Source organism: Coptis chinensis, chromosome 9, assembly GCF_015680905.1.
Source record: "Coptis chinensis isolate HL-2020 chromosome 9, ASM1568090v1, whole genome shotgun sequence".
Lineage (NCBI taxonomy): Eukaryota > Viridiplantae > Streptophyta > Magnoliopsida > Ranunculales > Ranunculaceae > Coptis > Coptis chinensis.
The window spans coordinates 5551885-5577859 of NC_141464.1; the positions used below are offsets into that span (position 1 = coordinate 5551885).

General features: G+C 39.2%; 1 protein-coding gene across 1 annotated transcript in view; it reads right to left on the bottom strand.

Moving 5' to 3' along the window:
- The window catches only part of LOC147474535 (ALBINO3-like protein 2, chloroplastic), a 37386-nt gene extending 29870 nt beyond the window's left edge, over positions 1 to 7516 (bottom strand). The window contains exons 1-5 of the mRNA XM_086585109.1: positions 7447 to 7516; positions 7037 to 7098; positions 6272 to 6343; positions 5381 to 5482; positions 4495 to 4557 (exon numbers count right to left, since the gene is read on the bottom strand). Coding sequence (XP_086441235.1) covers positions 4495 to 4557; positions 5381 to 5482; positions 6272 to 6343; positions 7037 to 7098; positions 7447 to 7516 — 369 coding nt within the window. The remainder of the gene's footprint in view (positions 1 to 4494; positions 4558 to 5380; positions 5483 to 6271; positions 6344 to 7036; positions 7099 to 7446) is intronic.
- Positions 7517 to 25975: the final 18459 nt, after the last annotated feature.

The following is a 25975-nucleotide window of genomic DNA, read 5'->3' on the forward strand; positions in this document are numbered from 1 at the left end:
CTTGCCGAATACAACAAAGCAAGTACGGCTCTTTCAAGGAAAGAATAATTCCTTTCAGCTGGCATGAGCATCTTACTTGTAAAGTAGATCGGTTTTTCTGAGTTGTTCTCTTCTTTGAAGAGAACTGAGCTGATGGCGAAGTCTGATACTGCTAGATAGAGCCCCAGTGTTTCTCTATCTGTTGGTTTAGCTAAGACGGGAGGCGTGGTGAGGTACTCTTTGAGAGTGGCGAATGCTTAGTGGCATTGATCGTTCCATGAGAACGCTTCGCCTTTTGAGGAGTTGTAGGAACGGGTCGGCACTTGTCGGACATACGGATATGAATCGGTTGAGTCACGGTGACCATGCCCGACAACTTCGTATCGTTTTTTGTGCGTGGATCGGGCATGTCTAAGAACGCTAGGATTTGGTCTGGATTTGCTTCGATCCCTCGCTGTGACACCTGATATCCTAGAAACTTTCCGGAGGATGCTCCAAAGAAGCATTTCTCTGGATTCGCTTCATTCGAGTTCGGCGTAATCTAAAGAACGCTTGCTTAAGGTGAGTGAGGTGGTCGCCTGCTTTCTTGCTTTTGACGACCATGTCGTTGATGTAAACCTCTATGGTATCTCCTAACATGTCCTGGAACATGTCAGTTACCAGAGGTTGATACGTCGCTCCAGCATTCTTAAGGCCGAACGGGAGGACGTTGTAGCAATAAATTCCTTGCTCGGTAATGAACGAGGTCTTCTCTTGATCCTCCTCAGCAAGTGGGATTTGGTTGTATCCGTTGTACGCATCCATGAAGGAGAGAAGTTCATGACCACAGGTTTGGTCGACAAGTCGGTCAATGCGAGGTAGGGGAAAACTATCTTTTGGTGTTTCTTGATTGACATTCGTGAAATCGAAACATAGGCGAACTGTTCCATTCTTTTTGGGGACCGCGACGATGTTGGTGATCCAGTCTAGATAGTCTACCTTTCTGATGAAACCGACTTGCTTGAGTTTGTCGACCTCATTGTTGATAGCTTTCTGAAATCGCAGGGATAGTCGGCGAGGCCGTTGGCGAACTGGTCTAGCATTGGCGAACTGATCTATGCCTAGCACATCTATATACGACCAAGCAAAAACATCTTTATTCATAGATAAGAAGTTTACAAGGTGGGCCTTGACTGTGGGGTCAAGATTAGCCCCTACATAGACGAACTTGGGGTGGTGCGTCTGATGGCGATGTGTCTTTTGGTGATTCGATCTCTGCAGTTGAGGTTGGAGCGACCTCTGTGGCGACGACAGTAGGGGTCGGCATGATCTCTGGAACCGGGGCTGGTTGCATGATATTTGATGGTGCGGCTTCCGGGGTCATAAATGGTGGCACGACAACATCTGATGCGACCTCTGGGGCTTTGATCGATGGAACGACGGATACTGGATTAACGTCTAAGGCCTTGGCTTGTGAAGTATCGACTACTGGAGTGACTGCGGGTATCTGAATAGGAGAAAAGGTCTTCTTGCTGGAGCCCCCAGCGTTCTGCGGTATAGTTTGGACTTTGACTCTGGCAACTAGGTCGTTTGCCATTGTATAACTGGTGGGCTCGTGCTTTGTGTGGATTGGTACACTGTCGGTCTTACTTGCTGATAGGATTTGATTACAATGATACGCTTCAAGTTGATTGCTGCGAAGTTCCATCATTCCTCTAGGGCCTGGAAAACAGAGAACTTGATGCAATGTTGACGGTACAGCTTGCATTTGATGGATCCAACGCCGACTTAGTATGGCGTTGTAAGATGACTTGATGTCTAAAACGCTGAAGCGTGTATTGCAGGTGACTTTGTCTTCTTTAGACCCTACCGATATTGGGAGTATGATGTCACCGACGGGGTTGGCCCTGGAGCCATTGAACCCGTAAAGGGGGGCAATCGGATCTATGAGGACTGATTTGGGTAAACTCATTTCTTGAATGGTGTGATAGAATAAAATGTCGCACGAGCTCCTGTGGTCGATCGGACGGCGCTTTTTATCGTCGATCGCTAATCTTGGCGTGGACGACAAGTCGTCGTTGTTGACGGAGGGAGGCGTGACCTTTGTTGAGGTCGGCCTCGCGGAAAATGATATCTCCCCGTTCGCTGACTGAAGCCCGGAGCATGTGCTTCCTGTGAAGTGAAATGATACACTTCCTGAAGAGCGCCAACACGACGTCTTTTCTCTCTGGAGGAGGTTATAGAATCATCGGGGAAAGTAATCATATGAATGGTTCTAGCATTGTCACGATCTAACGAGTGTTGTCTTCGCTCGTGGCGAGAACGGTCTCTGGGACGTCCTCTGTTTTGAGGGCGAGCTTGAACCTCTTGGTGGTTACGGCGAGGCGGAGATCGACTGCGTACCCGGCGAGCCATAAGTTTATGGCGCAAGTCTCCGTCAGGAATATTGGTGTACTGTTTAATATGACCAGCTTCCACAAGGTCATGGAGATAGTGCTTAATCCCCCAACACGCATTGGTTTCATGGCATTTTGCTTTGTGGAATGTGCAGTAGGGCTTGTCAGGTCGATCTATTGGTTGCCTCACATCTGGTCGGAAATATGAAGCTCGGCATTTGGATCTTGTCCAAGATGTATGGCGGGGGCGTGTCAAGGCGAAAAACTCTCTTTGTTTTGTTGTCTGTTTCGGTACCGCCTTTGGTGCAAGCGAATGGATCGCTTTTGGCAGATAATGGAAGGGTGTGATAAGAGATCGCTGCCACCTCCTGGTCTTCGGCTAAGCCATGGAACTTCAAACTTTCTTGTAACTTAATATACTTGTCTACCCGAGTTTACAGTTCGGACAGCGTTTCTGGGCGTTCTTTCATCAATGATCTGGAGAGGTCGGTATTACGCACTCGACAGGCGTTAGAAAATGCCAGTGTGGCAAAAGACTCTTTCAGGCCGCTTTCCATACATAACAGCTTGGCCTTGAACCGTCCTAAGAATTGGCGAATGGTTTCATCTTTCCTAAACGATAGCTAGAACAGTGAGTCAAGATCTGCTTTTTCGCCTATCAGGCATGTATTGACCGCAAAAGAGCGAGAGAAGTCGTTCAAAGGTTTTGATAGAATCAGACTCCAGTGAGAAGAATCAATCAAGAGCGCCATCCTTGAGACTGGCTGGAAATAATCGACAGTGAAGGTGATCAAACTCGGGTGAACTATAGAGCGCCAGACTTTGAATGTATCGAGCCACATCTTGGCCGGGCACGCGTGATGCCAATGAAATACATTGGGAAACGTGGCTGGATAAAATCTTGAGGAGAGGGTTTATTGAGGACCTCAGCACTGAACGGAGACGCGCTTTATGTCTTGAGCATTTTTTGAACAATCTAGGTCGCATCCTTTCTTACTGCACTCTGGCCGATCCTTTGTGATAATTCGTTAATCTGTTGATTAACTTCGTTGATGCCGTTCTCAGCGACGTTACCGACTGGTTGCTGTTGGTAAGCATCTACTTGTGCTCGTAAAGCAGTATTTTCTTGCCTGAGCAAGGAAATGCTCTCGTTTGTTAAACCCAGCTGGTTTGCGAGGTTTTGAACTTGAGCTTCGAGGCTTGCCATGCTTCGTGGGCTTGAGAATTGTTGGTTTTTGAGTTGTGTGAAAGTGGTTTCTCAAGTAATCGAGACCACAGACGGCGCCAATGTAAAGGGGTGTTTTGGTTTTCCTTTAGATGCAATGAAGAGAGGAGAATGGGTTGAGGTTTTTTTGGAGAGACCGAGTTCGCTGATGAGCGAGCTGCCTATGTATCTTCTCTTGGTTTTTTCAGGGGAGAGAAGAATCAGGTCTCACGTAATTCAAGTAGGTGGTATTTATAGGCCTAAGGGAGTGTTGATCTCTGAGACACGTGTACCCTCTTGTACATGTGTAGGGTGGAGATTGTGAATGTGTGTTGGGCTGGTTTTAGTATGAGTCGTGGGCTGATTGGAAGTTGGTGCGGTAGTCCTTATTTCCCGGTGGTGGGAAGTACGAGTAAAATTTTGGTAATGATTACACTTGGTGGTGTTTTTAACTGAGGCGTTCTGTCTCCAGCCGTTTATCCGTCCTGAGATATCCTTGAACGAGCTCGAGCGTACCACCTACATGAAGGGAGCTGCTCACAGATCGGTCTTGGAGGTCGATGTCCTGAGTTAGCTTATGCTTCGTGCGTGCGCAATATTCCTTAATGAGGATATTGCTCCCGATCGGTCTTGGAGGTCGATGTACTGAGTTCGCTTATGCTTTGCGCGTGCCCAATATTCCTTAATGAGGGTATTGCTCCCCTACACAAGTCAACAAACTGGGAAAAAACCAATTCAGTTGTGTCCTGATTCCTGAAACTTGAAACCCTGAGTTAAGCACTTAATTTTTACAGGTTGAGATTTCCCCTTCGAGTAAGAAATTGGATTAAGCACAATGCACATCAGCTCAACCTTTAACATTCAATGAGATGGTGACGATGAAAAGACCCAACAGACTGCAAAATGCAAATACAAGCTTGAAATTTGTCAACTGACTTTGGCTAGTATGCTCAGCAGGCCTGTGTCTTTGCCATCACTCCCCATCCGGAAAGATATTATCTGAGATCACAGGAAACTCATGTTAAGCATAATAGTTATCTAAAAGCACCTGAAAATTTAGACAGAAAAATAGGACATTATATTTTGGTTTATCCAAGTTCCTTGTGGTAACCTCATAGTTCCTTTTTTATAAAAAAATAAAAAAATAATAAAAAAACCAAATAAATAAATAACTGACTTAATTAAATATATAATCTATTGTCAAGTGTCGCAGAAGAAGGCACAAATAATCAGAAAGTAACACTCAATCTAATGTGTGTGAAATGGGGACGTACTGTAAGATATTTTCACGAATCATTTTCTTGGAGACTTTTCTATTTTTGTTTAATCGACGCACTTAATTAAACTAAGAGTACGTTTGGGAACCTTGAGAATTCTCACCTTAACTATATTTGATGGGAATTCTAATTCTATTGCATGTTTGGATGTCTATAACCGCCGAGACTCGGAATTCTAGCAAGAAATGTAACTCCCATTATGGTAGGAATTTGATTCTCGCCTAAAACCATGTCAATTGGGAATTCTTATGGTTGTTATGGCCGTTAAGCAGTAATGTAAATAAGCAAAGTGTTATCAGTTATGTCATTTGATGACATGTGTACTTAAATTTGAAAGAAAGAATTCTTATGGGATACCAAACAACTCATATATGACTTCAATGCTTAGAATTCTATTTCTCAGAGAATTCTATTTCTCACTAGAATTTCATTTCTCATTCCCAAACGCGCACCCTAATAGAAAACAAATTCATATAAGGAATTTCAAAAGAAGCATAGAATTGTGTTTAGACTTCCAAAAAATATGGAGATGAACAGTCACATACCTGAACAATAGTGAAATGCAAACCAGCAATCAGAAATGGAAAGATAGAGCCTAGAATACCATGAGGCGTGTCAGTCAGATTCTGGAACCACAAAGTTCCACCCTGAAATGAATTTTACATGAACTTCAAATCAATGAAATTCAATGCAGTATAAGGAAATTTTTTGTACCAAAGACACAATGTTAAGGTATAACATTCTGTGTCTTATCAATCATATTCTGGGGTCTGGACATATGATATCATAAAATGTACTTCCTGTAGTGACTACTTATGAAAAATAGCAATTAATGCAAGCCACTTAACCCCATAGTCACACTCTTTCTACAGAGATCTCATAGGACTGCAGAACAACATTTTCTTTTACCGGTTCTTTTACACCCCCACCCCCAAATCACTATATAATAATTTGCTATGTTACATGGACACCTTATATTTTAGAAAAAATCTATGTCAGATACATATCCACATGTCCGTGTTGGACACATATCATACACATTTTGTATGTGATTTACCTCAATTTTTTATATTTCACCGTGTCAAACACATCGTATCCGTGTCGGATATGGACACACCTACGTGTGTAAATGTAACTTAGAGAATTTGACACCCCCTCCCCCCTCCAACCCAAACCCCAAAAAAATGACGAAATGGACCAATCAATGTGTACTGACCTTCATCTGGCCGGTCGTAGGACTGAATTTCTTTTCTTTTCTTTTCTTTTCAAAGGAGGGTACCAAATTCTCATATTTATGTGTGTGCCAGAGAAATGATGGTAAATACACATGGAATACTTCATTTCGTCATTTAGGAAACTCTTCAAATTATTGATAAAGAAAATATATTAATTAAACAATTAGAAACTATAACTGAGAAATTTTGTTAGTGCCTTACACAATCAAACCCAAGGTCATGATCCAGTGACACCTTCCGTATAGATGTCATCAACAGGAGAAAGCATGGAATCTGTAAACCGCAATCTGTCAATAACTCAAGAACGAAAGAACGATATAGATGAAATAATTTATTTACATAGATATTGCATGCTAGTTCATTGCACAAACACAAAGACACACAAGATTCACATATTTGCCGGGGTGTCTCACCTTCAACTCTTACTTTAATATAGCCTTATGAATGGAAAAACCAAAACCCATTTCAGAAAAAACTAAATAGAAATCGAATGAAAAAAGTGACATTTGGCAATTTGGGAAAAGCTTTATTGAGATGTTTGGTCTTTAAAATACATTGTAAAGGATTATGCAATTATGAAATACTGATGAGGCACTTTTCTGCTTCATCTTACTGCTATGTTCTTTCTGAAAATTAAAGAGAACGTTTTTTTACGAAAAAAAAAGGAAAATTTTGGTCTGAAATGCTTGGATTAATGACAGGATGAAGACTCGAGTTTAGACAAGAAAGATATCGAAGAATTCTTACGGAAGAGTGGAAACAAAAGCCACACAAATCGAAAGAGGTTGCAGTAAATGGTAGTATACTGTTACGTACACTATTGGTTGTGGAGGACTGGAATAAATGGATAATGATTCGTTAAAAATGCAGGGAATATATTAGCATTGTTTCTGTCTTTAACAACATACTAATACTTTGAAATGCATATCTTCCTTTTTTCCAGTGAAGCTCAAGTAGATATTTTACCTGCACTGAAACGGATGCAAGTCCCCATAAAGCTGATAATAGTGGCGGGAATGGAGGAGGCACTTTGAGAAATGCATATGAAAGTCAGGTAAAGAATTCTCAAACTATGTTAAAAATGACGAATGATAGTCATAATATAATGGCTCCATCCAGTAGCATCAAATTAAAAATAACGAGCTATAAACTCATAGGGACAACGAAATCATGGTTCACGTACGCATCACATGGCTATAAGACAATCTCTGGGACAATTTGAAACAAGAGGATATACTATTCTCGTAGCAGTATCATTTTTGCATAACCATAGCTTATTCAATTAACAGATATCGGACAGTGACTAGCATTTTTAGAGGGAAAGGATTTTGGGAGGCACTTGTAGAGTGGGTAATGAACACTTGGTAAACCCTTACCAAAAGTCACAATATCGGAATCAATCTGATGAGAAGACCATGCTTCAAGGAACTGCAAGACTTCTGTCATATACCTCAATGAAGTGTGATAAACCCATAGAGAGGATGATTCCTTAGCTCATCAAGGTCTCTACAAAACAAACATTCAACAAATTGTCAGTGATTGTAAAAATAAAGTGCAAAATTATATCACTACATCATAAGTTATCACATTATACCTCTTTCCTCCCAGAATGAGTATAAATTCTGCAACTTCAGGAGAGAACTGTTCTTTTGGAATGGAACTTTCTACAATAATCTCTTGAAGAATGGTTCTTAAATTTGTGAAGGAACTAGGGCAAAAGTTCTGCGCACTTTCCTTTAGTTCTTTCTATATTCTAAAGAGATGGAACTTTTTCTAATACAATTTTGGGATATTCAAAAGTGGGGTCTGAAGCAAAAAATACTATATATATATTTTTTTGTTGTTGCCGAGATATTGCAGAAAAATTCATCTTGTAAAAGAAAATTAAACGTGATGAGAAGCTTCTGGATAATCTCCTTTAGAAGAGGAGAAAAAACATACACATATTTTGTCTCACCATCCAAATGGACTTCGACTCTCACAAAAAAAATTTGCTTCTCAAACTTCTTTCTACCACTAACGGATGTATTTCTCAACTGAAAAAGTCTAACTTCTCCAATTCATTGTTCTATTCTAAAGGTATTGAAAAACAAGTTGTTTAGGAAGGTGAAAATATTTAAATATTGAGGTTGATGGAATGGAAAAAAACTTTAAATGAAAAGAGGAAGAAAATGAGATGACTTTGTTAACAAGTCACCCTCATTTGATGTCTTCAAAAATGAGTGGGCAACTTGTTTTCTTTGATCAAATGAGTGTAACTTCTTTTCTTTGATTGAAATGACAAGGAAAGTTTAGAAACAAGTATGATTGAAATGAGAAGATTAAAAACAAGTATTGAATACAATGAAAGACTTGAAATTGAACACGCCCGTTATATGAACTCTACCTTATATGAACTCCAAATAAACTCCACTACCAAAAGTGGATTTATAAGATGAATTGAGGGTTGATGTTTGGTGAAGATAGTCTTCTCATAATAGAGAATCGTCCTACAAACAATCAGCCCAAACAAAAATGTTTAACCTTGTCAAATGTTGTTTTGAAATTTGAAAAATCTAGACCATTGGATAATTTTATAACACTGTAAACAAATTTTGATACGTCTAGACATCTTCAAAAGTGCTGATTTTCTCTAAGGATGACCTATATTGTGGGAAGAACATCTCCACCAAAAATCAGCTTCTAATTCATTGTTTTTCATAGTGGAGTTTCTTTGGAGTTCGTTTAAGTGGAATTCATATAACATTAAACAGGAATGAACGAGCCCGTTATATGAACTCCACCTTATATGAACTCCAAATAAACTTCACCACCAAAGTGGATTTATAAGATGAATTGAGGGTTGATATTTGGTGAATATAGTCTTCTCATAATAGAGAATCTTCCTACAAGCAATCAGCCCAAACGAAAATGTTTAACCTTGTCAAATGTTGTTTTGAAATTTGAAAAATCTAGACCGTTGGATAATTTTATAACACTGTAAACAAATTTTGATACGTCTAGACATCTTCAAAAGTGCTGATTTTCTCTAAAGATGATCTATATTGTGGGAATAACATCTCCACCAAAAATCAGTTTCTAATTCATTGTTTTTCATGGTAGAGTTTCTTTGGAGTTCGTTTAAGTAGAGTTCATATAACGGGCAAGACTATTTTTACTATAGTTGTGAAAATTTTGGGGGTGCGGTAGTGGAAGTTTGCTAAAAAAATTGGGGATACGAGTTCTTTAGTTTAAAATTTTTTCTAGGCAATTATTAGTTATGTGGTAGTGGAGCTTTTCTAATCTCAGGGAGTGCGACCACCACCACACGCACCCTTCCTATATCCATCTATGGGTATTGAGATATTAATGACGTCTTCAACATGAGGATCATTCTCGTCATTGGTTAAAGAAATCTTCACCGCACTTTTGTCATACCTTACCAATAAGTTTTGGATGAGTTTGCATTTTGTTTTGAATTGGTCAAACCATCTGGACGACATTTTTTTGTGAAAGAAAAAATGAAGAAGACGAAGTAAGAGAACGAGAGTAGAACGAGGAGTGAAAAGTTAGTCCGAAAGTTAATTGGTTTTCCTTGTTACTCTTACGTTGCATACATACTTTTAGCCATAACCATGCTGTACATCCAAAAATCAAAAAGTATGTATACAACGTAAGAGTAACAAGGAAAACCAATTAACGATCGGACCCATTAACTTTTCACTCTTCGTTATACTCTCGCTCTCTTACTTCATCTTCTTCATTTCTTCTTTCACAAAAAAATGTCGTCTAGATGGTTTGACCAGTTCGAGACAAAACGCAAACCCATCCAAAACTTATTGGTAAGGTATGACGAAAATGCACCGAAGATTTCTTTAACCAATGACGAAAATGATTCTTATGTTGAAGACGACATTAATATCCAAATACCCATAGATGGATATAGGGGGGTGCGTGTGGGGGTGGTCACACTCTTTGAGATTAGAAAAGTTCCACTAACACATAACTAATTGTCTAGAAAAATCTTCAAAATATAAGGACTCGCATCCCCAAAAATTTTAGCAAACTTCCACTATTGCACCCCCTAAAATTTTCACAACTATAAAAAAAATATTATCAAAAAAACTAATAATAAACTTTATAATAAACCAACTTGTTTTTTACTTCTCTTTTTGCCCTTACAAAATTATCATTTATCATTTATTTTGAGTTAAAAACCATTAAAGATAGACAAATGTATCTTTGAATGTTTGATGGATTGATGAAACTAAAACAAATAGCCAAAGGCCCAAAGCCTAACAGGTCAGCTTGTATAATTATAATCACCCATAACAAACTCGTGTGCTTTCCTTCCTTTCTTTCACTCTTAATTCTTAAACAACCGGTCAGACCTCAACCCAAAAAATAAATAAATAAATAAATAACAAAAAACAACAAACAAAAATTCATAAAGGACTTGTGGTGCAGCTTGTTGCATGCTTGTCCTAATTATTTGTAAAACTCATTATCATTATCAATATCAATAAAATTTCCAAAAAAAAAAAACAAAAACAAAAACAAAATAAGGTAATTTTTTATTTTCAATGTTAATCTTTTAAAGTCTATATAACATTATACATTATATATAATGTTATATTGTTATTTTACTCTCAATTCTTAAACAAATGGTTAGACCTCAACCAATAATAATAATAAAAATAAAAAACGAAAAACACAAATTCGGAAAGGACTTGCGGCGTAGCTTAGTGCACGTTTTTCCTAATTATTTATAAAACTCATTATCATTATCAATAAAATTTTCACTTAAAAAAAACAAAACAAAACAAGGTAATTTTTTATTTTCAATGTTAATCTTTTCAGTGTCAATCTTTTATAAGTCATATATATATATAGCTTAAGTGCTTAAGTAGTTAACTTCATCAGTCCATATTATATTCTTAGTAGTCAACGCACTATAGTTCTGTGAATTGAAATAAATCCATAATTTTGTTGATCTTTATTGTTTAGACCGTTTGACCAAAAAAATAAAAAAAATTGAATATTTTTTTTTTTTGTCGGGTGGGGGTGTACACATAATCTCGCACCCCCTGGCTTTGTATCCTGGCTCCGTCCCTGTCAATACTAGAGGATTACATTCAAGATTTTCGCGGTGCATGTTTTAAAGCTTGAAAGGTTCCAACAGTGATAAGTATATTATACGCCGATTCGAAGCAGAACCAACTTTTACTTGAGGGGTTAATCGTGAATTTGGCAAAATTAGTGGTAGACACAAGTTTGAGAAGCAAGTTTTTTGAGAGAGTTGAAGTCCGGTTGAATGGTCAGACAAAATATGTTTATGTTTTTTCTTCTCTTTTGAAGGAGATTATCCAAAAACTTCTCATTACATTTTATTTTCTTTTACAAGATGATTTTTTCTACAATATCTCAACAAGTATTTTTTGCTTCAGACCGCAATTTTGAATATCCGAAAATTGTATTAGGAAAGGTTCCATCTCTTGAAAATATAGAAAGAAATAAAGGAAAGCAGACCTTTTGCCCTAGTTCCTTCTCAAATTTAGGAACCATTCTTAATGAGATTATTATAGAAAGTTCCATTCCAAAAGAACAGTTCTCTTCTGAAGTTACAAAATTCATACTCATTCTGGGAGGAAATATGTTACACCCCAAATTTCTAGAATATTTAAAATAAGGAATTATCCAAGATATAATTATCTCAATCGTCACCCTATTCAATCATCTGAAAACCCAAGATGAAACGAAACCCTAATAACATATTATCAACCACGATATTAAAATCTGAGATCAAATTTAAAACTAAAAGGAGCAATCCTTCAATCACATTATTAAACTATAAAGAAACTAACCAAATCTATTACATATGTCTCAAAAACAAAACCGTACAATTCAGAAAAACTTAAACCAGAAGACTCCAAGAGCAAATCCAAATCACGTGTCCTCATCCACTGCACTCCACCATCTATGTTTCCAAGAACACACCCACATTGTAAAACAAATCAAACATGGGTCAGCAAATTGAATTTGTTGTTATGAGTAAGACTAAAATAAAAACAACATGTTCAATATTTCAAATAAAGGAATATACTATTACAATCATTTCAACTTGGAAGACAAGTTAGTTCCGTTTTCTCAAAACGGCATATAGTTTCTTTCCAAGTAATAATTCACCCCCAATATACAATTTCAAAAATCACATATAATAGTACTCATCATTCCCACTTTACAAAATAACTCACAACATAAATACCACTTACATTCCACTTATTAAATGTACATATGATAACCTAATTAAATATGAGTTTGATACACTTTACCTTTAAACCAACACGTCATCTTAGAGTAGGATATTTACATCCCTGCATAAAAAATTAATAGATCATACCCTCCTGCAAAACAGAGTTAGACATCACAATAAAATGATTTATCTCAGCCAGTCAAATTTCCATTCATAATCAAACCTCATTTAAGACATTTAACTCTAATTGATGCAACCTGGTTCATCCCGCATATTCGGGGAATATCATTTATCATAATACATATATCAAGAGTAGTCATTTACATGACATCATTACGTCATAAAGTTTCTGCGTGCATAACCATAGATCTCAGACTATCACAAGTCATTAATATTTTCGTAATAACATATCAAGTTATAGTCATTTCGCAATCACATAAAAGATCACAAGCATTCACTAATATTATTCACAGTCACACTTCACATCCATAACATCACACAAATTCACATATTTTTAGTTCATTCAATTCCACAATGTATCTTGTTTATTAATCACTTATTTACTGACCTCACCTTTAGTTCCTACTCCACGATTTACACTTCACATAGTTGCCAAATCACACATACCCGTGTGCCTCTCTCACACCTAGTACCACTACAAGACATATGTCCCAAGCGGGGATATCCCCTCCAAGAACATATTTACATCTTGCAAAGTCGTAACTTGTGAGTCATAGCCATCTCTGGGGTTTCCATTAACATAATCACAGCCTCTTATGGGCATTCAATACCTTAGGTCATTCATAGCACATTCAATGAATACCTTGGGTAATTCTCGCCACATTCAAGGAATACCACTATAACACTAACGGGTCATTCATGGAACATTCAATGAATACCTTCCTATCACATGACATCTCAAGTCGATCATAATATATCATTACCAAATCCTGAGGTGTGGAGAGTTCTAAAGGTGTGGTCGACTTGTTGAAAATATTATTCTCAACTCACTTATTATTTGATAAGCACCCAAAACTGTAATATTAAACCCCGAGAGACATAGCATTTTGGTCGATTATGTGTTTAATAATCATGTAATAATTATATTTTTCATACTTTGCGGGTTTCCGCAATTAAAATGAATATAGTGATAAAACATGCATCGAAAGTCTGAGGAATCTGGAATATTTGGAGTTTCCCACTCGACCCGTGAAGCCGAAGTTTCCAAAAGAACGTAACCGGTCGGAACGGGCCCACATATGAAGAAGAAAACAAATTTCGAAGCTCAAATCGAATAAATCTAGATGCCGACGTTGGCTAGTGGTTTCGCCAAAATCTGAAGGAATCTGGGAATATTTGGAATTCCCACTCAATCCCGTGAAGCCCAACAAAGCCGACTAGAGCGAAGTTCCCAAAAGAACCGGTCGCGAGCGGGCCCACATATAAAGCGAGGAAACTTCCGAAGCTCAAATCGATAAATCTAGGTGCCGATGTTGGCTAGTGAAGCTACCAAGTACAAGAATCGGGGAATATTTGGAATTCCCACTCAATCCGTGAAGCCCAACAAAGCGACTAGAGCGAAGTTTCCAAAAAACGAGAACCGGTCGGGGCCGGGCCCACATATAAAGAGGCAGAAACTTCCAAGCTCAAATCGGATAAATCTAGGTGCCGAAGCGTTGGCTAGTGAAGCTGCCATAGCGACCGGCGACAAACTCGCGCAAGGACAAAAAGTCGTAAAATGCCAAAATCGGTTTACCACATTAGACACACTAAGTGGACACACCCGGGCCCAAAAGGCATGATGAGTCGGCATAGGCGGGTGGCAAATGATGGTTTCAAATTGATACCACCCGGCAAGAAAGAAGATTATCGCACTCAATTCAAACGGTGGTTTGAATTGAAATTAGCTAACAAATGAAACTTAAAAGCGGCTAAAAGGCGAAAAAGATAAACATATCAAAACAAAACTTTGATTCTCAAAGTTTTGAACAAATAAATCAGCCTACCGCCAAAAGCAAATTAAAATCATTCACGGATGGTCATCCTATGATGCCTATAAATATGAAGGGGTCGCCTTCAATATGAGGCCTTCAAAGATATTAATGCTTTAGCTACGTTTAGTTTTTTTCTTTCAAGACTTACCTTTCGCCATTTTTATTTTCAGGCTTAATAATAGAAGTTATTTTACCCTCAATAATAGTTAATTCTTTTCTTGTTTAATTTCTGTCCTGCATTTATTTACTTAATGTATACAACAAGTTTTATTATTCCTTCTATGATGATGAGCTAATCCCCTCGGGGAGGGAGTGGTTTGCTTCGTGTGAAAATCCGGATTGACTCGTTAATATTCTAGAATCACTACTTAGGAATTAGGCATAGAATTAACATCCGGTCCCAAAATGACTGAGACTGTACAAAGTTGGAGTGCTGATGCTCGAAAGCGGTCTAGCGACCAAAAATGTTCTCGCGACTCTCAGTGTCGGGCATACTCTCAATTCGTCCAAACTGATGTGAACTTGTGCCAGGAGCTGAAATAATATACCAGAGATGAGGTATTATCGAAACTCCTTATGCTAGTGAAATGCGACCTAGAGATGTGGGCATGCACTAGGGATCAATACTCGACGTCGTCTCCGAAACGAGACGAATTAGAGATGTAGTGATTTAGTAATAAAAACTGTTGAAAAATGATTCTTGCATGAGCATGATTAACTCTCTCCCTGTTTCTCTACATTTTGTTTACCTATATATAATCGCCGTAGTAATTTATTTTATTTGCATTACCGTTATTTTAATTAAAAACCAACTAAAAAGAAACCTAAAAATCCTACTCACTTAAAGTTGTAATTTCCAGTTGTGAACCTATCCGAGCCCTAAGGTTTGGACGATCCCTTACTCGACCTATCCTACCAAACCCACGTGAGTAAGGTAACTTGACTAAAACGTATGACTATACGGACGTTGGAATTTGGACTTTGGACTGTAGACTTTGGACTTTGGACTGTGGACCTCGGACTTAAGAAAATAAGTAACTGAAAACCAATAAACAAACGTGTGTAAAGAGCGTTTTATCAAATGGCGCCGCTGCACGCCGAAGGACTCTGGACTTAACGTAATAACTGGAATTATTTTCATTTCTGTTACAATACTAACTCTTTACCGTAATTTTTTCTACTAACAAATAACTGTGAGCCAAGTTTGTTTATTTTCATTAGCACAGTCTAAGTACTAAACAGACAAAAGACTCTCGGACGAGACTGAATTAGTAAGTGTTTAAACTAACACGAGTATCAACACTCGGTTTTCTGCTGAGCCACTTTCCTTTTCAATTACTCTTTTGGGCTCTTTGGTCCCTGTTTTTTTCTAGTAAGCATAAGCTTGGGAGTAGTCGACCGCATATATCAGAGGAATCGCGGGGCTTGGGGTTTCAAACTCTTAAACTCCTCAAACTTTGTTGAGGATATTATTTGCTATAACCTGTTTTACCTCAGATATTTGTATGTTGGCATGAGAACTCGTGCATGTAAAGGTGGTTCGTCATCACATATTCACGTAACACAATTAATATGATTCAATATATTTTGATATATGCGTGGCGTCAAAACCACCGCTTAGAATATTTTTGTATGTGTATGTTACATCAATTCACGCGGTATTCAATTGCATGAGTTCGTTCTCGACATTCCCTAGCTCACGATAACTTACACATAATAATTGCACGATAGGTAATATAGATTTGCATGGGTAGACTTTCTGCAGTAACTAGTATATGTTAGTTAGTTTCTATTTTAGCATCTATCGCTTTTAATTGCATATTTCGTAATCACGTCTCCATAATACACTAATTATTAAAATTAAAATAATAAAAAAAATCATAGTAATTAAAAATTTCATCTAAATCATCTTAATAACACCCGCGATAATACACCATCATAAATCATCATCCTATTCCATCGATTGCCTAGGAAACTTGAGAAAAAAAAATTGACGTTGCCTAATTAAGGAACGCTAGCACGAACAACCTCCCTCAATTCTCTCGGTTAACCTCGGCTCTTTGGAATATTCACACGCTATCCTAGCTTCCCCGCCGAAGTTAGCAAAGCTCGGGAAGGAAGGTTTCAACTCCCTCCTTCCTAACTTCTAAAAACTCCAATCATTATTCGTTTCCTTATGAGCACTAAATTAAAATTCATATTTGTATGAGACTACGGTCCGGTAAACATAAGGAATTAGAAGAACTTACATATCATCGTCGAAAATACAAGAAACAACTGTTTATGTTATCTCCTAGGCATAGTTCCTCCTCCGTAAATCAACCTCGTCAAACATCTCCCGTTTCCATTATCTCCTTTAATTATGGCTGAAGAAAATCTCACGGTCGAGAAACCCCTTTCGGATTTCTATATCGCTTCCTACTGAAAGGACTCCGCTTCCCGCATTAAACTCAATGCGATTGTAGGTGATTTTCGATTCCGCCAAACATTTTCGGTTTGTTACCTGTTTACCATGGGTTAGACCATGAAAACCGTATAATCATCTTCGCCGGATGCAACAAGTAGTCACCACTTTCCGCCATCCGACCGTTACCAACGAACAAGTCTTGCTTAGGTTGTTTCCCTTCACCTTAGTCGATAAAGCTTCAGTTTGGCTCGCCCGGACAAGCCGCAGCAATCCATTGACACATGGGCCAAACTTGTTCAAGCATTCATGATAAAGTTCTATACTCGGAAGAAAACTACATAAATGCTTCAAAAGATTCAATTCTTTTCAAGACACCCGTGAATCCTTTTCGAAGCGTGGAGCAGATTTACTGATCTACTTCTCGAATGTCCTCATCATCAACTCGACACCGTGGTATTAGTCCGTTTCATTCTTTAATGGTCTCTCCGACCATCAAAAGGAAACATTAGATATCATGAACGGCGGTTGTTTCATGGACAAGGGCTTACCGAAGCATACACTTTTCTTGAGAAACAGGCCTCAATGGCACCCATCGGGGAAACACTCGATTCTTCTAGATCTTCTAAAGACACTCCTACCAAAGCTACGCCTATGTTTGAGGTCAAACCCGATCCGAATTAAAAACTTTAATCGAGTCCCTAAACAAAAGGTTGATGCTCTTTCAAGACAAGTAAATGAACAAAAACCCAAACAGTCATGGTCGCCAACGCTTCCCCATGCCCTCTTTGCTTAAGTCCCGAAAGCACGATTCTTATTGTCCTTTGGTATACGAAAGTGTCCTCCCCAACCTTTTCAAGAGGTTTTGCTTTCAACATCCCTAATGCACCTTTGGCGACAACATCCGAATTTAGCTTGGGCACCCCTCGGTCCAACAACAAGCTCCTTGGTGGTGGCAACAACGTTCTCGCATTTCGACCACCGCGAACTACAATTCCTATCGTCAAGGAAATCCTCTACAATTTCAGCAAGGGCAAAGTAATTTTCCCAACAACGCAAATATGGGATACCAAAACAAATCAGAACCTTGTTCCCCGCTTAACCAAGGATATGGCTACCAAAATCAACCCCGTGAATAATAACCGTGAACTAGTTCCGCCGCTCCTTGGTACAATCCATACCGATAAAATGGTCAAACTTTCTCGACATACATGAATCAATAGAATCAAATCCTAGCTTCTATCCACAGTCTCTTCACCGTTAGCTCGGGGATAAAAGTCAAAAGGGCGGTTCCTGGCCAAGCAATTCCAAACCCTAAGCCTACAAACACTGCCTTTGAACTCAACAATGCACGGGACCTAGTAATCCAAGCCAGGGTGAGGTAAATGCCATTACCACTCTTCGTTCTAGCCGAACCATCAACAATAATATACGTATGCCAGACGAGGAATCGACGGAAGCCACGACTAACGTCCTTCCAACTCCTACCTCACAACCTATAACGGACTAAGTGAAGTGGTGCCATCAAAATCTACACCTACGCCCCTAGGAAAAGATACCATTGATCCTTGTACGCCGATTCCGTCCAAAAGCTCCGTTCCTCGCCCGTTTGGTAAAGAACAAACATGACGAACATTTTGATGAGATCCGTGAAACCTTCAAAAAATTTGACCATAAACTTACCTTTCCTAGATCGCTTAAAGCATTTGCCCAAGCATGCCAAGTTTTTGAAAGACATGTGCACCACCAAACGACGCATTAATGTACCTCAACAAGCGTTCCTCACTCGAGCGGTTTCCCTCGATTACCACTACCAATGGTGTGGTAGCATACAAGGACCCGTGTCGACTAACCGTACCATGCACGTTAGGCGACAAGTATACCGCTACTGCACTTTTAGACCTAGGTGCTAGTGTTAACCTACTTCCTTACTACTTATTTAAGCAGTTAGGTCTTCATGAATTGAAACCTACCAATATGACTCGCGAACTCATGGATCGCTTCCATCAAGTACCCAAAAGGCATAGTAGAGAACGTTATAGTAAAAGTCCAAGATTTTTACTATCCAGTTGATTTTGTCATTCTAGATACTAAAGTGGCCTGTGACTCCATCCCTATCATCTTGGGACGTCCTTTCCTTGCAACTGCCAACGCTCTCATAAATTGTCGGGACGGTTCAATGACATTGTCTTTTCGAACCTTTTCGTCGAACTTAACGTGTTCAAATTAATGAAACAGTTTCCCGATCCTATAATGGAGGGCGAGATTAGCTTGGTTGATAGTCTGGAACATGATTATTTCACTAACTCTTTTCCCCCAGACGAGATACACCAATTTCTTTCTTTTGATAATCCGGAGTTTGACGATGACTCGTACATAAGGGATGTCCATGCGTTATTAGAGTCAGTACCACTATTTGACCCTAATGCTTCGGTGCAAACTGATTCAGAAGAGCCGGATTCGCTCTTTTCCATTGAAGATATGATCCCTCACGAATCCTTGATCCCCAATCCTCCAACTCCGGATTTAAAACCTCTACCCCCTGATTTGAAGTACGTACATCTCGATCCCGATGGTAGTCACCCTATAATAATTTCGCCACTTGACTACGCACGGTAAGAGACGCGTTTGATTCATGTCATTCGTGAACACCGCCCGCTATCGGATGGTCCTTAGATGATATCAAGGGAATAGACCCTAGCATATGCACGCATCGTGATACATCTTGATGACGCACAAAGACATCACGAGAACCACAACGCCGCCTTTAATCCCGCCATGAAGGAAGTAGTGAGAGAGGAAGTTCTCGTTTACTTGATGCGGGTATCATATACCCTATCTCGGATAGTGACTGGTTAGTCCCGTCCACGTTGTTCCTAAAAAGTCCCGCATTCAAGTTGTGCAAAATGAAAGTGGTGAGTGCATCTCCACTCGCGATTCCTATGAAATGGAGAATTTGCATTGACTATCGCGAAACTTAATGCCGAGAACCCGTGAAGATCACTTCCCTCTCCCATTCATTGACCGGATGCTAGAACGTTTAATGGTCATGCTTACTATCGTTTTCTTGATGGCTATTCGGATACTTCCAAATTGTCATTGATCCCGCCCGATCAAGAAAAGACAACTTTCACGGTCCCTTTGAACCTTTGCATACGCATCGAATGCCTTTTGGTCTTTGTAATGCCCCGTGCACTTTCCAACGCTGCATGCTTCACATTTTAGTGATATGGTGGAACGTTATATGGAAGTATTCATGGACGACTTTTCCATTTACGGAAATTCCTTTAACGACTGTTTATCCAACCTTTCCAAAGTTTTAATATGGTACTCAATTGGTACCATATGGTACTCAATTGGGAGAAGTGTCATTTCATGGTTACCAAAGGACTTGTTCTAGGTCATATTGTTTCAAAAGACGGGATAGAGGTTGATAAGGCTAAAATTGTTAAAATTTCTTCGCTACCCTTCCCACGCATAGATTCGGGATATCCGTGCTTTTTAGGCCACTGGTTTTACAGAGATTCATTCAGATTTTTCTAAAGTTGCTTTCGACCTTTTAACCAATCTCCTTTAAGGATGTAAGGATGCGATTCGACTTTAATTTCTAAAACCGCCCGACTACCACCTCCTATTATTCAACCCCCGATTGGTCTCAACCATTCGAATCGATGTGTGACGCTTAGCGACTTTGCTATTGGTGTCGTGTTAGGCCAACGACGTGACGACAAACCCCGTTGTCATTTACTACACTAGTAAAACTCTTAACGACGCCAATGTAATTATACCACAACCGGAGAAAGAGTTCCTAGCTGTTGTCTATGCTTTGGATAAGTTTAAGCCCTCTACCTAGTTGGAACATCGACCATAGTATATACCGACCATGCCGCATTCGGTACTTACTTACTCGCGAAAAAGGACGAAAACAACGATTGTTCCATTTGGATCCTTCTCTTACAAGAATTCACCCGGAAATCAAAGACAAGAAAGGAACCGAAAATGTCATAGCCGACCATTTATCGAGGCTGGTTGGTGACATCGATAGTGATTCCTCGGCGATCGGTGATTCCTTCCCGCACTAATAATACTTGTACTCTATTTTTCATCTCCATGGTACGCCGGATATCGTTAACTACCTAGTTACCGAGAAAGTCCCTCCTTTTGGTCACCGATCATAAAAAGTTCTTATCCATCGTAAAATATTATTTTTGGGATGAACCCTACCCTCTTTAAGTATTGTTCCAATTCATTTCATTGCCGCTGATTCCCCGACCGGGAACACACCGACGATTATCCTTTGCCATGAACAATCTTGCGGAGGTCATTTCAGTGGAAAGAAAACTGCGCCAAGGTGTTACAATGTGGTTTTTATCGGGCCTACTCTTTTGCGATGCACACTAACATTGCGTAGCTTCCATTGTCAACACCTAGGTCGAATTACCAAACGAAATATGATGCCCCTACATCCTATATTGATTGTGGAAATTTTTGATGTTTGGGGCATTGATTTTATGGGACCCTTCCCTATTTCTCAAGGTTTTATACATTTTAGTTGCTGTAGACTATGTGTCCAAATGGATTGAGGCACTCGCGATGTCGCCAAATGACCATAAGACTGTCGTAAGATTTGTAAAGAAAACATTTTTCTCGCTTTTGGTGTTCCCAAAGCTATCATCGATGATGGGGTACACATTTTGTAACAAAATTTTTGGGTTTTAATGAAGAAATATGGAGTTACTCACAAGGTTGCTACTCCATACCACCCACAAACGAGTGGCCAAGTGGAAGTCTCCAACGAGAGATAAAGTCTATTTCGAGAAAATTGTCAACCCATCAAGAAAGGATCGTCTCTCCGCTTTTATCGGATGCCTTGTGGGCATACCGGAACAAAGATTTAAGACACCTATAGGGATGTCTCCTTACCGCATTGTTTTTGAAAACCTTGTCATCCGGTTGAACTTGAGCATCGTGCCTTTTGGGCCATCAAAAGCCCCAATTACAATATCATCGAGGTAGGTGAGAAGCTTTTAAAACCGCAATTAAATGAAATGGAGGAGATTCGAGTGATGCTTATGATCTCTCGAAATCCTACAAAGCTAATATGAAAAGAGTGCATGACAAGCACATTTTGGCGTAAGGATTTCAAAATTGGCCAAAAGTTTTCTTTGCATGCAACTCTAGATTACACATCTTTCTGGTAAATTGAAAACACGATGGTCCGGTCCTTTCATCAGGTGTTTGTGAAACATTATGGGGCAATCTCTTTGCTTAATCCAAAAGATAACAAATAATTTCAAGTCAATGGACAATGCCTAAAACATTACCACGAATTAATTACGCCACCGATGTTGAACGGACTCTTCTTCGTAATCAAAGATAATCGACTAGATGTTTAGATTTTGGCGTACTTTCGATCCTGTTTCTATAGAGGTATGCCATTTTGGTAGCCGGGCCATCTTCTATCTTATGATCTCCAAAGTTCTTTGAAGTGTGTGGTTGCAAGCTAGGAACCTTAGTCCACGAAAACTCTTTTACGTAATCGGAGTATAAATGTATTACGAACACGAGCAAACGTTTTTTCGTAAACGACTTGATGGGTACCTAAAATTTCACCTCCTTCCTTCTCTTCCCTTTTCTACTCTCTACCCCACGAACTTCAGCTAATCATTTGGTGTAAGTCTCACTCATCACTTAATAGGAAATGGTCGTAGTTCTTTTTGCTCGTTAACGGCGCGGGAAGGATGGGCTGGTGTATGCATTGCCAAAAACACCCTTCTATCTAGGCCCGGACTTCCTATCCGATACTAGCCGGGTTTAAGGTATACTTTTTGTCTAACACCAGCCGCAGGATAATCTTCGTTGCCGCTACCCGTTTCTCCCACGGGATGGGATTCGCCTTGAGAATCGACGTTAAAAGACTTCGATTCGCCTTCGGGATCCGACGTTAAAAGACTCACCTTGTAAATATGTTTATTTTGTTACCTTTTCCCTTTGCATTAAGTTTTGCACAAGGGATTCGCGGTCAAACCTCGAGATGTTGCATACTTGGAACACAAACGGGCAATGGATTCCACCGCACTCAACCCTATAATTGGTTACTTTGAGTCCCTTGGGGCGGTTTGAGGATAGCCATTATGTAAAAGGGCAATTTTATTAGATCGTGGCCAAGACGGTCCAGATGGTAAAACCTCTACCCCTAACCCCATAATACATAGAGGTGAAGCCACAGTTTGGTTGGATTGGGTTCGGCTCCAGAGCCGACATACATGACAATTGTCTATGATTTAAGATGGTGACTCCGACATCCGTTTTTTCACGATATCTCCCTTGTATGTAAATAAAACCCTAAAAAAAAAAAACAAACAAACAAACAAACAAAACAAACAAAGGGGCACTCCTTGTCACATGCCCTATTCTTCTCATCCACACTTCATCCACTTTGGCGCATATCTTAGAAGATACACGTGGTCTAACTACCCTATGACACCTCGAAATGTATCTTTTACATTTTCGGATGGGTGCCTATTTATACCAAGGATAGACACCTTTAAATTTAACTTCCCTTTTTCCAAAATAATTTTTCACCACTCCATCTTTAATGGCCCTCACTCAGTTTCAGGTTCGAGCAAAATTTTAAGGAAAATTTTCAAAATGGTCTTTTTCATCCTTTTTTGACATCAAATATTACGCCAAGGATGGTACCCTCTTTTACACCATAAGCAAACATTTTATTCCAGGAGAATTGGTCTTGTTATTTTATAAAAGCGGTTATTTCCAAAACGGACAATTCTTTGTCCGTGCTAACGGATGCGAAAGCATGAATTGACTATGGAAATCATCTCTCGAGGGTACTTCAAATTCCTATTACAAACCAAGGAGTACACCTTCGGATTCACCTTTCGATAATATCCGCATCCGATGTTTGTAACTATCCTTCACGGCTAATACAACCGAAAAACCGTATTATTTATCACCGATCTTTACAAAAGAACCAATTATCTGTGATCCAATGGATAGCTCATAATGTCCTAGGCACATCTAAGACTTCAAATAACCAAACCACTCCTCCATTTACTTCGGTATTGCGGACTAACCGCAATGATTTTTGCATTATAAAATTTCTCCGGAATGCGATCGCGACGTGCCAGAAAAAGGCAGCCCCTTCTTTACCAACCATTGTGACACTTATCATGATACATTGGGGTTTTTTCTAGTACTTATCCTCATACACCTATTCGAACGCCTAACATTCTTACTATTCACTCAAGATGTAGGAACGGATTTCGAACCCGACGACGCTGTAAAGAACCATGTCGGTGCAGAACCAACGAAGATTGTTCCACCGACAACATCTTCCATGAAAATGCATTATGCAACGATTTAATCCCATGGAAGGGCTTCGCTTTAATTCAACAAGGACTGATGACATTATTCAAACGTCGTAACATTATTATCACCAGCCTTCTTGAATTTCGGGACCGAGGACAATAAACGAAGAGGAACAAGCACAATTCTTTGCACACCACAACCAATTCTTGGCAAATCACACTCTCATAATGGAGAACCACGCTGAGATTTACCGACAGAAAGCAAAATATTGCAACAGTAGTTTTGTAACGGATTGACGACATAGAAAATCTTATAAACGGATCCCTCCCACAAAAGGATCCTCGCCAAGCATTGGGGCCAATAAAACCATTTAAATTTTGCAATTTTATATTATTTATCATCTTTTTCTAGTTTTTTTAATGGTAATTTGTTTTTACTTAATTATTCTCATCATGCTCTAATATTTGTTTATCCTTGTCTAAACAGTCACATTTTTTCACACAATGGAAGCTCCAAAGATGATTCGAACAATCTTTCCATTCTTTGCTGAATTCTCAAGCATATGGACATCTTTTCAGAGACTACATCACTCAAGTTGGATGGAACTCTCTCATCTCTACACCCGAGCGCATACTCCCCGGGTTTGGCAACTTATTTTTATAATAACATGGAAGATCTAAATTTGTCGGTGGTTTCCCTTTGAATGGGTTTACACACACGTGATTGGTAACACCGACACGCTTTTATGAGCCAACGGTGGCTATGGCTCTAGACCTTCCTCCCTCTTCAGCCGATCTCCCCATCCAATACATGATAGAGAATGACCTTAATGACTACTCTAGGGAAGATTTTGCCGCTATGGCGATGGCCTTGCCCAATCGTTTGTTTTAAATATGATCAAAACACCAAGTGTTGATGAAAAGACGAAGAACGAGAAAAGTAATTAGAAAAATGATGGTGATCGGGGAATGATGAGACAGTACCTTGCGGTTGCCTCACGCACCCAAATTATCGATTGGGATCAAGTCTCAAGAACGTAGTTCGTATGAAAAATAGTTTTGTATTTATATAGGTAGAGTAGAGAGTCCTGCAGCTCAAGTAATCTTGTAGCTTGAGCAATTGTGATAGACTATAACTTTCAACCGATAATTATCTCTTTGATAAGAAATGAATTGGACATAAATCAATGTACATTAGTGGCAAGCCATGTGGCTAAGGTTCAGCCTTTAGCCACATGAGTTAATGGGCCCGTACATTGATCCATGATATCATTAATTGGGCTTTAGCCTGTCGATTAAAACTAATAAAGTGGAGACTCCTACTAATGGGCGTTTTGCCACGTAGGTGGGGTCGAAACATCGCCCTCTTTGGCATCGCGAACAAAGTTCATATGGCAAAGAAGAAAAGAAAAATGAACGGAATTATAACGGCGTTGCGATGCGAAAAGGAAATGATAGGAAAATTGACTATCGAAAAAAAATCGCGGAATTATCGGAAGGAAAAAATGTCAAACTAACGGATACTTAAACGCAATGTAATTAAATAAAAGATGGCTGAAAATGCATAGAAAAAAAAAATAAAAAAAAAAATAAAATATGCACAGACATAATTTCAAAAGAAATTGATTGCCGAAAACTGTACCAAACGCATTACGTAAAAGTACGAAATTTGAATACGACGATGTGTGCCAGCGGAATATCGATACGCGGATTATATCGTTAAAAATTAAATGGAGGGGCAGTTTAGTAATAATAGTAATAAAAGGAAATTAAATACTAATTGGACTCAAAGTGTGCGGATGAGATAAGAATGTGGAGGAGATAAGAATTGAGATTAGAGATGGAGTTGGATTAGTAAAGAATCCTATCGAATCGAAAAACAATTCGACCTTATATAAGTGGCTTTTATCAAAACGGTCGTGGTTAAGAAAAAAGGTTTGAAGTCAC